Source organism: Palaemon carinicauda, chromosome 7 (assembly GCF_036898095.1).
Source record: "Palaemon carinicauda isolate YSFRI2023 chromosome 7, ASM3689809v2, whole genome shotgun sequence".
NCBI classification, from domain to species: domain Eukaryota; kingdom Metazoa; phylum Arthropoda; class Malacostraca; order Decapoda; family Palaemonidae; genus Palaemon; species Palaemon carinicauda.
Genome location: NC_090731.1, coordinates 154,299,696 through 154,316,483, shown reverse-complemented (window position 1 = coordinate 154,316,483; position 16,788 = coordinate 154,299,696). Strand labels below are relative to the sequence as shown.

General features: G+C 47.8%; 1 protein-coding gene across 1 annotated transcript in view; it reads right to left on the bottom strand.

Annotated features, from left to right (window-relative positions):
- LOC137644080 (alanyl-tRNA editing protein Aarsd1-like) overlaps window positions 1-13,681 on the bottom strand; it is a 97,065-nt gene extending 83,384 nt beyond the window's left edge. Inside the window, exon 1 of the mRNA XM_068377017.1 lies at window positions 13,526-13,681. Coding sequence (XP_068233118.1) covers window positions 13,526-13,564 — 39 coding nt within the window. The 5' untranslated portion in view covers window positions 13,565-13,681. The remainder of the gene's footprint in view (window positions 1-13,525) is intronic.
- Window positions 13,682-16,788: the final 3,107 nt, after the last annotated feature.

Below are 16,788 nucleotides of genomic sequence, written 5' to 3'. Positions count from 1 at the left end.
TTAAAACTTAAGAAAGTTTTACGAGTGTTCCAAGATGTTTTCATATTTCAACCATTTTTTATGACATACTCTTTAGTTCCTAGATGGATACAATGCGAACAAAGTGATACAGGGGAGATCGATCTACTTGGGTAATTTTAATAACTACAACATTCTCCACTTACTGATTGGCTGTAATGTCTGTAAATATTAGAATACAATCCATTTACAAAGGTATTTGAAACAAGTACAGTAGAAGTCATCATTTCACCGTGTACGATCAGGAAAAATTGCACGAAACCACAGGCAACTATGATAACACCTCTGGTTTTCCCATGGTCACGGGTAAAATCCCTTTGACCTGCCCCACTGTTTTCTGCGTACACTATGTTTGATATTAACTAATTTGACCTTCGATGTGTACACGCTACCTGCACCCAATATGCTCTGTACACGAATAACAAGCAATCTACCTGCGTCTTTCCAATCGACCTGCTCAATCGATCTGTGACACAGTGTCAATCTCTTGGCAACAGTGGGACAACGGTAGATCTTGCTAATCTTGATCAATGTGATTTAGATGTATATAAATGCTCTAGCCTCGCTCTATACATTCAATCCTCTATCTTTTATCAACAGATTCTCACCCGAGCTACACGCAAATTTGTCAAGGTCGCCTGGATTTGCACACGACCTACTGCAGGTGCATAAAAAGGCACTGCGATCAGTGGCTGACCATCAGTTTTTAACCAGCCTCTGAAACAACAAAATGGATCCACATTGGATGACAGCAAAGTAAGTTTTATCTGGGCGAGGTCATAAAGAAGAATGCTATTTGTCGCTGTTGAGAGCAGAGCATGTAATGCTTGATGCTTGGTTTTGCGCAATATTTATATTGTTTTCAGAAGGGGTGAATTAGGCAAAGGTAGGTCGTAACTGAAGTGATGGTTGATCTTTATTAATTGAAGCATAAGAGCACATAAGTTGCACATTAAACCCATCTTAATCCAGGGAGCATACAAGTCTAGGACAGGTCATGTGGAACGAGGCTTGATCACAAAAGAGCGAAGCTAGATCACACAGATCGAGTGAGTGTCGAGGAGCATGACCATTTCTGCAATTGGTTCTCATTCAAGAGGACTGAGCCTGGCTCATCCTTGCTCTAGCTTAGATCTTCCCTCGACTAATACATCCTTTCCTTGATTTTGCTCCTTCTTCCGATGTTTCCTGTGTGACATTTAGGTCGAGGCTCGGATTTTTACTGACATGACAAAAAACTGAGCTATGATCTTTTTTTGAGATGACCACTCCTCAATCATGTGTAACTATGGGAGACCAAGGCAAGACCAACCATCGACTACACGTGACCTGTGGCAACTAAGGCACACTGAGATAGTAGCTCAGACTTCCGGGAAGATTTCTTGGTGAAATGACTCCTTTAGTAATATACTGTCATAGGTCATATATTATCATGAAAGTGGCCCTCACTGGGTGGGAAATACCTATCGCCATGGTAAGTAAAGAGGATGACCCGGCCCCTTGGTTAGGTTAGGTCTGTATACCCTGTATTTTACCTACCTAATAACCCTACTTTCCTAAAATGACAAATTCGAAGATAATTTGTATTTTTCCTAACCATACAAACCTTAGCTATTTACATTGGGTTTACCTTTTAGCGCAGCTGAAATGGCGAGCCATTAGAATTTAACGAGGGTGTATTACCCCCGCGCTAGTTAGCGGGGGGGTAGGGGAGTGGTAGCTAGCTACCCCTTCCCCCCCTCACACACAGATGAATGCTCACTTTCACTTAGAGATAGGACTTGTCTTGGGGGACAGGGCTGGCGGGCAAATATGTGTAAATAGCTAAGGTTTGTATGGTTAGGAAAAATACAAATTATCTTCGAATTTGTCATTTGTTCCGTAACCGAAATACAAACCACGCTATTTACATTGGGTGACTTACCCATTAGGTAGGGTGGAAAGTCCCCAGGCATCCTGGCTTTGGCTTTACCCGGGGACTCAGAATCCGAGTGAGTCGCACTCGAGAAAGGGAGTCCCTGCACCTCACAAGTTACTTGCTCTGCAAGGAACCGTGTGGCCTACATAAGCTTGTGTGTGAAGGAAGAAGTGTGACCCGTCCTAGGCAGTTGACCTGGAGTTCCAGAAGGAACTCTGGGTTAGGACGTTCCCAATACCACCTCGTCAGGGTATGGGGGACGCAACAGTATTGACTCAATACTCGGAACACAAGGAAGCATGGTTTACCTGCAGAGGTTCGAGGTCAGCTATGCAGAGACCAGGATGCTGCTTCCCCGTAGAGGGGGATGATGAAGAAAGAAATAAGGGCCAGACATAATTCTTTCGTTCATGCAGACTAAAACCTGATAACAATGCCCTCAACCTTCTGCTACCTGTCCAAAAAGGAGCCTGAGGTTAGACCAGCTGTTGTGTAGCCACCACAGAGCGATAGAAAACGTATCGAGACTCCTGTGGGTCACGCCCTGCAGGAAGCGGGCTGCGAAGGTCATTAGACGCTTCCAGACTCCAGCTTGTAGCACCTGCGTCACAGAGTAGTATTACTCGAAGGCAAGGGACGTTGCGACGTATCCAACATCGTGCTGTAGGGCGATGTGACGGGGGAGGGTCTGGAGACAGGTCGAGATGAATGTCCTTGAGTCCGAGCTGAAGAGGTATACTGGTGACTCTCCCCCGTGTCCTCCTTGTGCTCCCAAAACGGCTGCAACTGAGGACAAACTGCAGCTGTTCCCAAAGCTAACCTCTCGATTCCTTTACTGGCAAGAAAGAGAAGGTCTTGGGACATCAGATACAGGATGGAGACTCAAAATCTTGAAGGAATTGGACCGAAGGGCCGGGACCCCCAGATTCTGAGTCTAGCCAACAACTCAGGAGCGAACCTGAATGTTGCCTTCCCCTCTTCCTTAGAAAGGGCGGAGTCGTACGAGACCAAGAAGATTGCTTACACACTGGCCGTGGCCAGAGTGAGCAGGAGACCCAAGGCGGAATACAATCCGAGGACTGTCGTAAAGGGTCTTGAGAAGATATCTTAAAGGACTAAAAGTCCGAGCCATGCTCCAAGTTGGAGGTCTTCCTCCGACTAGGGCAGGGACGATCGTAGCTTCGCATGAGCGAGGAAAGATCCAGCGGGCAGGAAAAAGTTATTCCTTTAAGCCTGAAGGTCAGGGAAAGGCTGAGCGACAGGCTTCATTGCCGAGAGCGGAAAGGAGTTTCCTCCCGCCGAAAGGCAATAAGACCGTTATTGCTGGAGAAGAGGCCTCAAGGGAAGAGGTATATCTCCCACGGCACCAACCACCGAAGACTCTTCACTTTGCCTGGAAGACCCCTGCGGATGACTATCGCAGATGACGCGACCTCCGTACCGCGACTGTAGCGGGTTGTCTCTTCTAGAGGAGGAGGCGTAGTGTCTCCAGGCATGAAGCCGAAGCGACGCCCCGGTTCGGGAGAGATGTCGCAGTGTGGTTGTTTGAGTAGTCTGTGCCGTGGGAGAAGCTCTCCCGGTAGTTCCGTCAGGGGAAGCAGAGGGTCCAGAAACCGTTCTGCGCATAGTCCCAGTGGAGCTCTCCCATTGAAAGGTTGACAGACAACCTGGTCTTGTTGAGACCCATTCTCCACAGACAAAAAGGAGGGAAGACGCAGGCGTCGAAGTTGTCCCACCATCACCGGAATGCATCTTGCCAGAATCTCGGGGTCTGAGACTGGGGGGAAGAACAGCGGAAGCTTGAGGTTCCAAGCTGTCGCGATCAGGTCCCCCAGACCAGGACTTGCTGGTTACTCAAGGTCAAAGACCCCCAGGTACACTCTTTCTACGAGGCTCTGCTCGGATAGTCGGAGAGAACATTCCTCTGCCTGGAATGAGAGAGCCGATGGTGGTATTGAGATAATCTCAATCATCCCGGTATCTCTACTGCAAGATGTGAAGGTGTGAAAAAGCGTCCGCTGCTGGTTAGAACACGCCAGAATCATGAAGTCGACGCGCACGGGGCGACTCTGCAGGAGCTGTAGGATCTGTAGAGGGGCCAGACTACGGCCCCAAAGCCTGACTGAATGATGGAGAGGTATCATTCAGGTCTTGACCATAGGCCTGGACCGGAACATCCCCCCCCCCCCCCTTTACTTTGACGAGTCCGAGAACAGCATCAAGAATGTGGGGAAAGGACGAGAATATCCACTACCATCAAGAGGTTCCATAGGTCAACACCCATTGCAGGTCTAATAGTTCCGCTGGTCCCATAGGGGCCAGGAAGTCCGGTTAAACGTTGCCTGAAACCACCGGAACTTGGACCGCCCCACATGGAACTTATCCTGAGGCGACCGTTCGGACTATAGAAGGGTCAATGAGGAAAGGAGAACTAGGAAACGTTCCAAGGTAGGGCTGAAAGCTCTGCTTGACTGAGAACAGGTACTGCGACTCTCCTCAGTCTTGCCACAGTCAACTGAAAGGAAGGCTCGGAGGATGTGGCAACAGAATCTGGCGTCCCCAGGTGGTCACCCATCCAAGTACCGACCAGAACCGACGTTGCTTACCCTCGCTGGACGGACGAGAAGCGGGGTTTCCAACGTCAAACCCGAGCCTACCGGAGTTGACCAGCCCTCCAAAAAGCAGAGGAGGCGGAAGCCTGCACCTGAGCGGCCATGAGGAAAGCAGGGAGAGTTCTCTGGGGAAAAATACCTGCTATGCCACGGCGGGATAGCCACACTGCATCATAAGCAGGAATACTTGCAGTCTAGGCTGAATTCCACGAGCTCCCTGGAAGATGGATGGAATGCAAACTGAAAGTACCCGTCCTTCCGAACCAGGGTTTAAGGAGTCCTGTCGCCTCGTTACCAGTCTGATCGATTCTGCTGTTCTACGCTGGCCGAAGTTTGTTCGACAAACTACGGAACTCCCCTCTCAGATCCTTCCCTACAAGAAAGGATCGACTGAAGAGGCTGGGGGTGAAGCCGTTGATGATCCTATGGAGGACCTTCGCCTAAGGTATGGATCATTCTGCCCAACCGGGCAACTCTTGCCGACGCTATGGCATAGAGGTTCAGAGACACTGAATTCGCTGACAGAGACGGCAGGCGCGATATCCTTGGCTGATCACAGAGATTGTGCGGGAATGGGCATCGGGAAGCTGTCATCCGGATGAGTAACCTTAAGCATCCTCCCAGCGAGAAACCTGCAATCCTAGAGTTCGTGAACTCTGCCGCTCCTTTTGGGATTATGCCCCCCCGGGGGAGCCTCCCGTGCCATCTGTTCCTGACAGGAGGAAACTGCAATTGGACACCTTGTCCCAGTTGTCGTAGCCGATAACTTAGGCCGACGTGGTTGAAAGAAAAGGGCGCTGGAGCCCTGCAGAGTCTTGGGCACAAACAAACTCTTCTCAAGGATGGAAAGGTGTCTGAGGTCGTCGACCTCCACAGATGAGACACCCGAAGGAAGCCCTCAGTCAGCGCGTCCAGATGGTACAACATCAAGCTTGTCCGCAAGTTAGATACTTAACGACGAAAGGCCAAGGTGCCTGAGCTCGAGAGGAGGAAAGTACCCATGATCTTCCTGTAGCTTCCTTGAACCAAACCTCGGGCCGTAACCGAGGAGGGAAAGGACCTGGTAAGCCCCCAGAGGAAGGGGTAAGCAGTCACCCCTTGTCCGATGGAGAAATCTCGAACGGAAAGCCCCCCCGCCAAAAATCCTTCCAGGGAATGACGGGGAAGGGCTAACCCAGGTTCTGGAAAGAGGAGTGTTGCTCAGACCTCCCTGAAGTTTCTTCCTATTCTTGCAAGTGCCATGCTCTGCGTTTACGGGGTGAGGCCGTGTTCTGGAAATACGCTCCAGAAGAACTCGCCAGGCTGGCCATGCTGCGAAAACCCCAACCCAGGGAATCGTGGTCGCAATCGCACTGGAGCTCACGCGATGGTAATTCAAAGATTTGCGCGTGGGCGAACGTGGAAGCGCCCATGCGCGGTAACGCAGGAACACAAACGAAGGTGAGCGAAGGAGCGCAGAAGGAGGGCGAGCGTGGTAGGAAGGGCGAGAGCTGGTGGTCGGCGAGCGATAACCCATAGACGAGCAATGGATACTGCAAGAATTAAGCCGACGGTTCGCGCGACGGAACACCGTCGGTTCGCGCGACGGAACACCGTCGGTTCGCGCGACGGAACACCGTCGGTTCGCGCGACGGAACACCGTCGGTTCGCGCGACGGAACACCGTCGGTTCGCGCGACGGAACACCGTCGGTTCGCGCGACGGAACACCGTCGGTTCGCGCGACGGAACACCGTCGGTTCGCGCGACGGAACACCGTCGGTTCGCGCGACGGAACACCGTCGGTTCGCGCGACGGAACACCGTCGGTTCGCGCGACGGAACACCGTCGGTTCGCGCGACGGAACACCGTCGGTTCGCGCGACGGAACACCGTCGGTTCGCGCGACGGAACACCGTCGGTTCGCGCGACGGAACACCGTCGGTTCGCGCGACGGAACACCGTCGGTTCGCGCGACGGAACACCGTCGGTTCGCGCGACGGAACACCGTCGGTTCGCGCGACGGAACACCGTCGGTTCGCGCGACGGAACACCGTCGGTTCGCGCGACGGAACACCGTCGGTTCGCGCGACGGAACACCGTCGGTTCGCGCGACGGAACACCGTCGGTTCGCGCGACGGAACACCGTCGGTTCGCGCGACGGAACACCGTCGGTTCGCGCGACGGAACACCGTCGGTTCGCGCGACGGAACACCGTCGGTTCGCGCGACGGAACACCGTCGGTTCGCGCGACGGAACACCGTCGGTTCGCGCGACGGAACACCGTCGGTTCGCGCGACGGAACACCGTCGGTTCGCGCGACGGAACACCGTCGGTTCGCGCGACGGAACACCGTCGGTTCGCGCGACGGAACACCGTCGGTTCGCGCGACGGAACACCGTCGGTTCGCGCGACGGAACACCGTCGGTTCGCGCGACGGAACACCGTCGGTTCGCGCGACGGAACACCGTCGGTTCGCGCGACGGAACACCGTCGGTTCGCGCGACGGAACACCGTCGGTTCGCGCGACGGAACACCGTCGGTTCGCGCGACGGAACACCGTCGGTTCGCGCGACGGAACACCGTCGGTTCGCGCGACGGAACACCGTCGGTTCGCGCGACGGAACACCGTCGGTTCGCGCGACGGAACACCGTCGGTTCGCGCGACGGAACACCGTCGGTTCGCGCGACGGAACACCGTCGGTTCGCGCGACGGAACACCGTCGGTTCGCGCGACGGAACACCGTCGGTTCGCGCGACGGAACACCGTCGGTTCGCGCGACGGAACACCGTCGGTTCGCGCGACGGAACACCGTCGGTTCGCGCGACGGAACACCGTCGGTTCGCGCGACGGAACACCGTCGGTTCGCGCGACGGAACACCGTCGGTTCGCGCGACGGAACACCGTCGGTTCGCGCGACGGAACACCGTCGGTTCGCGCGACGGAACACCGTCGGTTCGCGCGACGGAACACCGTCGGTTCGCGCGACGGAACACCGTCGGTTCGCGCGACGGAACACCGTCGGTTCGCGCGACGGAACACCGTCGGTTCGCGCGACGGAACACCGTCGGTTCGCGCGACGGAACACCGTCGGTTCGCGCGACGGAACACCGTCGGTTCGCGCGACGGAACACCGTCGGTTCGCGCGACGGAACACCGTCGGTTCGCGCGACGGAACACCGTCGGTTCGCGCGACGGAACACCGTCGGTTCGCGCGACGGAACACCGTCGGTTCGCGCGACGGAACACCGTCGGTTCGCGCGACGGAACACCGTCGGTTCGCGCGACGGAACACCGTCGGTTCGCGCGACGGAACACCGTCGGTTCGCGCGACGGAACACCGTCGGTTCGCGCGACGGAACACCGTCGGTTCGCGCGACGGAACACCGTCGGTTCGCGCGACGGAACACCGTCGGTTCGCGCGACGGAACACCGTCGGTTCGCGCGACGGAACACCGTCGGTTCGCGCGACGGAACACCGTCGGTTCGCGCGACGGAACACCGTCCGTCCGCGCGACGGAACACCGTCGGTTCGCGCGACGGAACACCGTCGGTTCGCGCGACGGAACACCGTCCGTCCGCGCGACGGAATACCGTCGGTTCGCGCGCGGGCGAACATTGGAGAGCATGGGCGCGGACGCCCATGAGCGTAGACGTGCAGGCACGTGGGCGTGTGGGCACGCAGGCGAATGATCGCGCGGGCGCACAGGCAAGCGGTCGCGCAGGCTAACGGTCGCGCGGGCGCGCAGGCGAACGGTCGCGCGGGCGCGCAGGCGAACGGTCGCGCAGGCGAACGGTCGCGCGGGCGCGCAGGCGAACGGTCGCGCGGGCGCGCAGGCGAACGGTCGCGCGGGAGGCGAACGGTCGCGCGGGCGCGCAGGCGAACTGTCGCGAGGGTGGGCAGGTGAATGAGCGCGAATCCGAGGCGGCGAACGCACGCGTTAGCGCGATGGCGAGGAAACGCGCTGCCGCGTGGGCGACGAAGACCGCTGGCGATATGGATCAACAGCCGATCGGTGGTGAGCTGGTGAGCGCTAACGCGCAGGTTGGCGATGGCGCGTTGTGGCATGTCGACGTGTTGGCGAGCGATGGCGAGCAGCATGCGCAGGTGAGCGATCGCGCGATGGCGAGCAGCATGCGCAGGTGGGCGATCGCGCGATGGCGATCAGCAAGCGCAGGTGGGCGGTCGCGCGATGGCGATCAGCATGCGCAGGTGGGCGGTCGCGCGATGGCGATCAGCATGCGCAGGTGGGCGGTCGCGCGATGGCGATCAGCATGCGCAGGTGGGCGGTCGCGCGATGGCGATCAGCATGCGCAGGTGGGCGGTCGCGCAATGGCGAGCAGCATCTGCAGGTGGGCGATCGCGCGATGGCGAGCAGCATGCGCAGGTGAGCTAGTAGCTGGCGAACCATGTTCCTTCAGAAGTGTTGGAGAACGCTGGCGTGCCGGCTGTAACACACGCGGGCGATCTCCGGTCGCCGAGAGACAGGGGATCGCTGGCGAGCTGATGATCGCTGACGAGCAGAAGGCAACGCGTGGAAGCCTGCGCATAGAAGAAGAGTCCTTGACCCAGACCTGAACCGAAGTTCTAGATCGCGAGGGCGAACGTGGGCGCGTAACAGGAACCAACAGGAACAGCAGGGATGATCATCATGAGAGCGCTGACGAACAGGAGAGCGCTGATGAGCAGGAGAGCGCCTGTGCGCTAACACTGAGCAGGAGCAGGAGAGAACACAGCAGAAGGGCGCGCAGGGGAACCCTGACACGCAAGGGAAGAACCCCCGTGGGAGGCAACCCTTTGCCCCGAAGGGATCGTTGTCCGTCGGGAGACTGATGTCCGTCGGAAAACCGTTGTCTGTCCGCCGGGAGACTGATGTCCGTCGGAAGACCGTTGTCCGTCGGGAAGACCGTTGCCCGTCGGAAGACGAGATCAGACTGCTGTCCATCTGCACCAATGCGGAAGATCAAGAAAAAGAAGTTGTAGGCTGCAAACGAAGATTCAAAAAGGCGCCTCTTAGCACCCTTATAGGGAGATGAGAGGCCCTTACGACGAGGCGGACGGTGGGCCTTACGGCGAGGGAGGCCAACAGCAACAGCAGCAGAAGAATCCTCCGAAGAGGAGTCTCTATGAGTGTACTCTCTCGCGAACGAAAGAGAAACACTTCGTAGAAGAGACTGGTCAGCCAGTGACCTAAAAGGAGCAATCCTCCGAAGAGGAGCTCCTGCAGTTGCCCAGCCCCTTGAGCGAAACTGCAGGTGTGACCGCTCAGCACCAAGAGCATAGTCGCACGAATAAAAGGCAAGAGAAGAACCCCCCAAAAGGGGAAAAACTCAAGCCTGGACAGGAAAAACTTCCCTCGGAAGGAAAGTTACCCGCCCAAGGAGGCAAGCCTCCAGAGAGTTCTAAAATGAACTGGAGAGCTGTCCGTCGTCACGGGAGTACTTCCAGTAGAAGGAGACACGCCCCTGACGAAAATACAAGGGGGGAGGCAGCAACAGCCAAATCCCCAGGCCTCAACAAGACAGCTCACACCGTTGCCATATTACAGAAACGAACTAGATCGGTAACTGTAAAAAAATAACACAAAAATCATTAGTACACATTCATTCCCCCGGGAAGGCTCCGAAGAGGAATTCCGAGGGAAAGGAAACAAGAATTACACAACAGGCACGTGCCCTCACAACCACTTACACTCACGGAAGGAGAGCTGTAACCAAAACAGAATTATAACAATTATAATTATGTAACTATGTAATTATGTAATTTAAAAATGAATGAACACTAAAGAAAGAACGAAAACCCCGAAAGGAATCGTTCTACAAGCTGAAAAAAACCACTACAATTAGATTCATAAACTAATTGAGACAAACGTACGGCGTAGCAACCTCCCACACGGAAAGGAAGCTACAAGGGCGTAGTAACACGTAGTAAAAGGGTGAACGACCTCAAGAGAGAGAGAGAGAAAAATACCGAAGTCAAACTCGATCGACACCCATAAAATACGCCGTGGTGGCCAAACTGCCGTACACTACACACACAAATCTGAAAAGGAAACTTACTGATTTCTATACTCAAATATATATACAAACATGAAAACATGTTTACATATATATTGAGTAAAAGAAAAGTAAGCGATTAAGTAAAGACAAAACAAACAATGGCTGCCAAGAGAGGACCAAGACAGAGACGTGTTACAGTCCGAGCCAAAAGTGAAAGTGAGCATTCATCTGTGTGTGAGGGGAGGGAGGGGTAGCTAGCTACCACTCCCCTACCCCCCGCTAACTAGCGCGGGGGTAATACACCCTTGTTAAATTCTAATGGCTCGCCATTTCAGCTGCGCTAAAAGGTAAACCCAATGTAAATAGCGTGGTTTGTATTTCAGTTACGGAACAAATACAAGACATGTATTTTTTCCAACTGGTTACGGCGTGATTTACCCATATCTACCGTTAATGAAGTGTATTACATTAATTTTTCAGGTTTCCCTACCCAATTGGAAAGTATTCCTTTCAGGATTTAAACCCCCATTATTGGTTTTCATGTGGGAGCCTTTGGGTATTATTTTACTGTATTACAGGGCAATGTAACCTAGGAAAAAAACTACTTTTTTCTATAGAAAAAATTCCGCTCTTTGAAAACGACACTCGTTCCCGTCGCAAATGAATAGTTTCAGAAATATACATATACTGTATCTATATCCTACGATAATGGGGGACCCCCAGTGAGAACTCGGGGTTTTGGGTGGGGAAAACATACTGGAGAAACGATATACAGTATAATGGTAAAAGAAGCCTTTTCTTCTCTATGCATTACCTTCTTGGAAGTATAATTAAAGGAGGAAAAGACAAAACAGTATAAGAGGATAAACTTTGGAGGCGCCATTGCAAAGGCTATGTCTCATGAAAAAATATGGTAATATTGAGCTGCGGCAATGTTAGCGTAACATGCTAACATTAGCAGTGTTTTTCATTTATTTTTTTGTCATTTCTACTTGTCGGTTGTAGTCGCTCTCGTTCGTTCGTACATAGCAGGTTTCGACTTTCTGCGCAAAAACCCCGCCTCCCTGCGTTTAGACTTCTCCTCCACCAATAGGATTTCTTCTTCTCTAGCCGTGAAATGTAACTATTCGACTTCACCCGGTTTATTCAAGTATTTGTCTTGATCCAGTACAACTATACCATTCCTTATATGTAATACCCTCGTATACATATTACGCTTGACCCAAGAACTACGTTTTATTATCAGATATCTTATAAAATCACCTCATTTTATATTCCCATTAAATATTATTTATCATACACTCCATTTTATCTTGCTATATTACTTTATTACCTTGTCACCCCCAGATTTCACAAATAATAGCTCTGGACAAGTTTCCCATTCTAGTTCACTCATGTTTACTCTCTAGACTCCGTTGCTTTTCCGTTAACCAATCACGAACACATACGTATGGAAAGTTTGCACAGGGTGGGGGTTAATATTTCCCAACCCCTGCCTTCCAACAAACCGTTTTCCGTGGAAACCTTTGTCCAAGTCAGGTCTTTGTTAGTTCAAGTGACATCTTTTTGCGTATTTTACGATGGAGGTTTTAGAAAACGACAACAGTAATCCATACTTGAAAGTATTTTGGTGAATTCCAATGTTGATAATTTTCTTAAATCTTGTAATGTAATAGCCCAACATTTACAGTGTTCCAAGTGCAATACTAAACTAAGAGAGAAAGAAGTTAAGACGTCAAAGACTCACAGTCACAACACCCCAGTGACCCACAAGTTCCGTCGTCGCGGTCATAAAAGTAAATCATTAATTTCTTTAATTTCAATGTGTTAGTTTTACTATTTTATTAGCGTGCGCAGCTCAACATTCCCGCTTACCAGTGCATATGAGCTTGATGTTTAATTTTCCTGCGAGTGTAAGCGAGCCGATGCCAGAACCATTATATTTAGAGTTGCTAATGTTATCGTAACATTGCACGTTAGAGTAACATTGCTAATGTTAGCGTGCGCAGCTCAACATTACCGCTTGCCAGTACATACGAGCTTGATGTTTTATTTTCCCGCGATCGTAAGAGAGCCAGTGGCAGAACAATATCCATTATATATATAGTGTTGCTAATGTTATGAACTTCTAGGTTAGGTTAGGTGGGTTTGTTAAGTTCTGTACCCTTTTATATATTGTGTAAAGGGTATATGGAAAAATGCTTTAAAATACACATGCTAATATTACCGTACCATTGCTAACGTTAGCAATGACATTGTAATATTGTTAACGCTGTGTAACATTGGTAACGTTGCTAATATTATCGTTCACAGTACATACGTGAGTGAAGTGACACAGAATTTGAAAAAGTCATTATATCTAAACATTTCAACACAACATATATGGCAAAAGACATTATATTTAATCATTTTAACAGAAAATATATGTTTTCCTGGAGAAAATAACGTGATTTAACCGGTTTTCACCTTCATTTCATCTGTAATAACAGCAACCAGTTCGGCTACTAAAAGTTAGTCGAATTGGTTGTTCCGTTTGTTGGCGGTCAAATTACATTATTTATTACAGGAAAACATATTTTCTGTTATAAAAACAGAATCAGTAATACAGTAAAACTTTACCAGCCCCCACCCCTTGCACTGCTGTATTCCAAGTTAGCCATAATAATACATAAAGGTGGCCCTTATCATACATACACCCCGGTAAATTATAAGCCTTATGGGTAGTTGTAATTTTTTCTGTAAGAAAAAGTAGTATTTTTCCTAGGTTACATTGCCCTGTAATACACTACAATAATACCGGCTTATGTAATGACGAGAAACAATGTAAAGCATTTACATTCAACAATTAGCATACATCGGCCACTACCACATTCGACAAATTTTTCTTACTTCGACCGGCGCCGGAACACATCATATATCAGTTAAAAATTATGAAAATTTTATTCACTATGGTACAATACTGCCTTAACATGATGGTTAGTCAATTTAAGCAATTCTCACCTCTTTCTGATAGCTGTCTCTTTGACACTGAAACACCATACTGAATATTTAACGAGAGGTAAATTGACAAACAAGTACAACACCCGGCACTGTCACTGTAGAATTATGTCAACAAAATGATAACAAACGCCGATAAGACGATGGAACTGACACTTAACTGCTGGGAGTTGGATGCAAGTACTCAAAAGGCCTGTTAATTACTTTGTATTTAACTCGTTAATAAAAAGTGGCAAGATATTTTTCATAGCTGTTACAATCTACCGCAAAAAATACTCGAGAACCTGCAAAACATAATAAACAGAGGAGCAAGATTGATAAAAGGTGTCTCAGCTAAAGAAAGGATTACCCTTGTATCAATTGAATTACATTGGCTGCCTATTACAGCTAGAACAAAGTTTGACATATGTGCAATAACTCATCAAGTTATTAGAACCGGATGCATCAGTGTGTGATATAACAAGGAAAACAGCCCTCAAAGTAAAGTAAGTTTAGTAATGCCTCGGGATATCTCGTATTAAATACTCCAGCATTTACGCATTTTGTTCTTTGATGTTAAAGATAAGAACTTCATATCAGATATCACACGTAGGTGTCTTACTTTTGCTTATAAAGTAACGTATATTTAATTTTTTTTTGGAGGGGGGTGGCAGTTAGTTGAATATGTTCTCAAACTTTGTCCAGGATAGCTCTAAAACGTATCAAGCTATTTCAGTTTATAAATGGTGTAACATCATAAATATCTGTTTGCCTTTGTATGTTTAATTCCATTTGGTCACAAGTTTTCGTTGAGTAAAAAATTGTCATCTATGAGTTTATGTATGTATATATATATATATATATATATATATATATATATATATATATATATATATATATATATATATATATATATATATATATATATATATATATATATATATATATATATATATATATATATATATATATGTGCTATATATATATATATATATATATATATATATATATATATATATATATATGTATATATATATATATATATATATATATATATATATATATATATATATATATATATATATATATATATATATATACTCCCACACTTCCCAATTATACCTTTCAAGCTGGGTCTCTCTCTCTCTCTCTCTCTCTCTCTCTCTCTCTCTCTCTCTCTCTCTCTCTCAAAAATTCATGGATTGGGAAAATATTGGTCCCATGAATTCAATAATACAATATTTATTCACTCAGTAAGGTTACTTGGCATTTGAACACTAAAAACAAAACAAGGAATTATCATATAAAATAAGATTTATCATGAAACTTATTGAATGAAATGCATAAGCTTGAGATTAAGTTTCTGAAGTATTTATTTCATTATATCGTTGAATAGACAAATTGCCCTATGGTAATGTTTCTCAATGAAATCTATTTAACGGACAAGTTCTTATAAAAAAGAAGATGACTTAACTTATTTATCTACTCCAAAGTCAACATAATAGTTCTGAGAAGACTAATAAAAACCAGAATTCTACACTAAATAAATAAAAGGAAAGGTAAAAGAAAATATGGAGGAATCAATTACGGAAGATCAGTTTTTAGAAACTTGATCCCTGGCGCCACCGTTTTCCTCAAGTCAAATATTATCTATGGAGCGCCGTTGCAAAGACCACCCCTCGACCTGGATCTAATGACAATTTGGGGAGCTGCAATTGTGAATTTTGTGAGCACACTAAACGCTGAGGGTTCATGATTGATTACAGACAAACATCATTTTATGGTCATTGCTCTCTCTCTCTCTCTCTCTCTCTCTCTCTCTCTCTCTCTCTCTCTCTCTCTCTCTCTCTCTCTCTCTCTCTCTCTCTCTCTCTCTCTCCTTGCAGAGGTAATCTCGGTGCAGAATCGAGAAATAGATATTAATCCCAAAACGATGAAATGATATAAGGGAGGTTCTAAAAAGATGTGGATAAGTACCTACCTGTCAATCAGTTGTTGTAAATCAGAATTGAAGAGGAGGGATGGGAGAGACCAAAGAAGAATAAAAAAGTAATGACATGATAAAAAAAAAACGTGAGGGACTCGATAAGGGTAGGCTAATCATTTGCTCCCTGATATGAAAACCATCGTTAGTTCTCTCTCTCTCTCTCTCTCTCTCTCTCTCTCTCTCTCTCTCTCTCTCTCTCTCTCTCTCTCTCTCTCTCTCTCTCTCTCTCTCTCTCTCTCTAACTAACTAACAAGCAGGAAAGTGTTATTAACATCGAGGTAAATCCAAGTATTGTAGCTGACCATGAACATATTTCATTTATCATAGATATTAAGAAGCCAAAGCGTAAACCAGTCACGGTAACATCTAGGACTCTAGGTGTTTAAAATATTATTCTGCAGATTTGTTGTGTAATACATTGCTAGACCAAAAACTAATTTTAGGTACAATCACGCACACTGATGACACAGATATTCAAACAGGAATTTTCAATGAAGTATATAATAGTGCCTGAGATAAATGTGCCCCAATAACCACGAGGGAAATAAGGAGACCCAGTGCGCCTTGGATAGACAATGATTTCAAAAACAGTATGATTGAAAGGGACAAAATGCAAGAAAGGCTTAAACAAAATAGACATGATGAAAATCTGAACAATGCCTATAAGGAAATGAAAAAAACTCATCAATTCTAAGATGCGTACTGCCAAAGCTTATTATAACAAAGACAAGATCAAGAGAAGTAAATCTCGTAAAGAAACATGGAAAATTATGAATAATATTGTGTCTACTAAAACAAATAAAAAGATTGAATACGACAACCCAAAAGCTAGAGCAGATCAATTTAACCAATACTTTGCTAATGTAGGAAAGATAATTTATGGTAAAACGCAGGAAAATCTACAAAAGTACGAAAATTAAGATATTAGAACCACTCAAACTAATTTTGGTAATAATATAAGATTGTTTAGACCTCAACCAGTTACAGTATAAACAATAATATTAACAGTTAAGAGTTTGAATAATAGTAATGCTTACAAGACGGATGGTATTCCTACTAGTTTTCTAAAAGATTCCCTTGCAGTTATTGCATATATCACGGTTATCATAAATACATCGATTGTAACTGGGAAATATCCTTCTATTTGGAAACAACCCCTCGTAGACCCTCTTCACAAGAAAGGAGACAAGGATGACCCTGGTAATTATAGACCTGTTTCTATCCTTCCAGTAATATCGAAAGTAATAGGAAAGATTGTATGTAATCAGTTAATGGAATATCTGGGGAAAAAAATAATTTG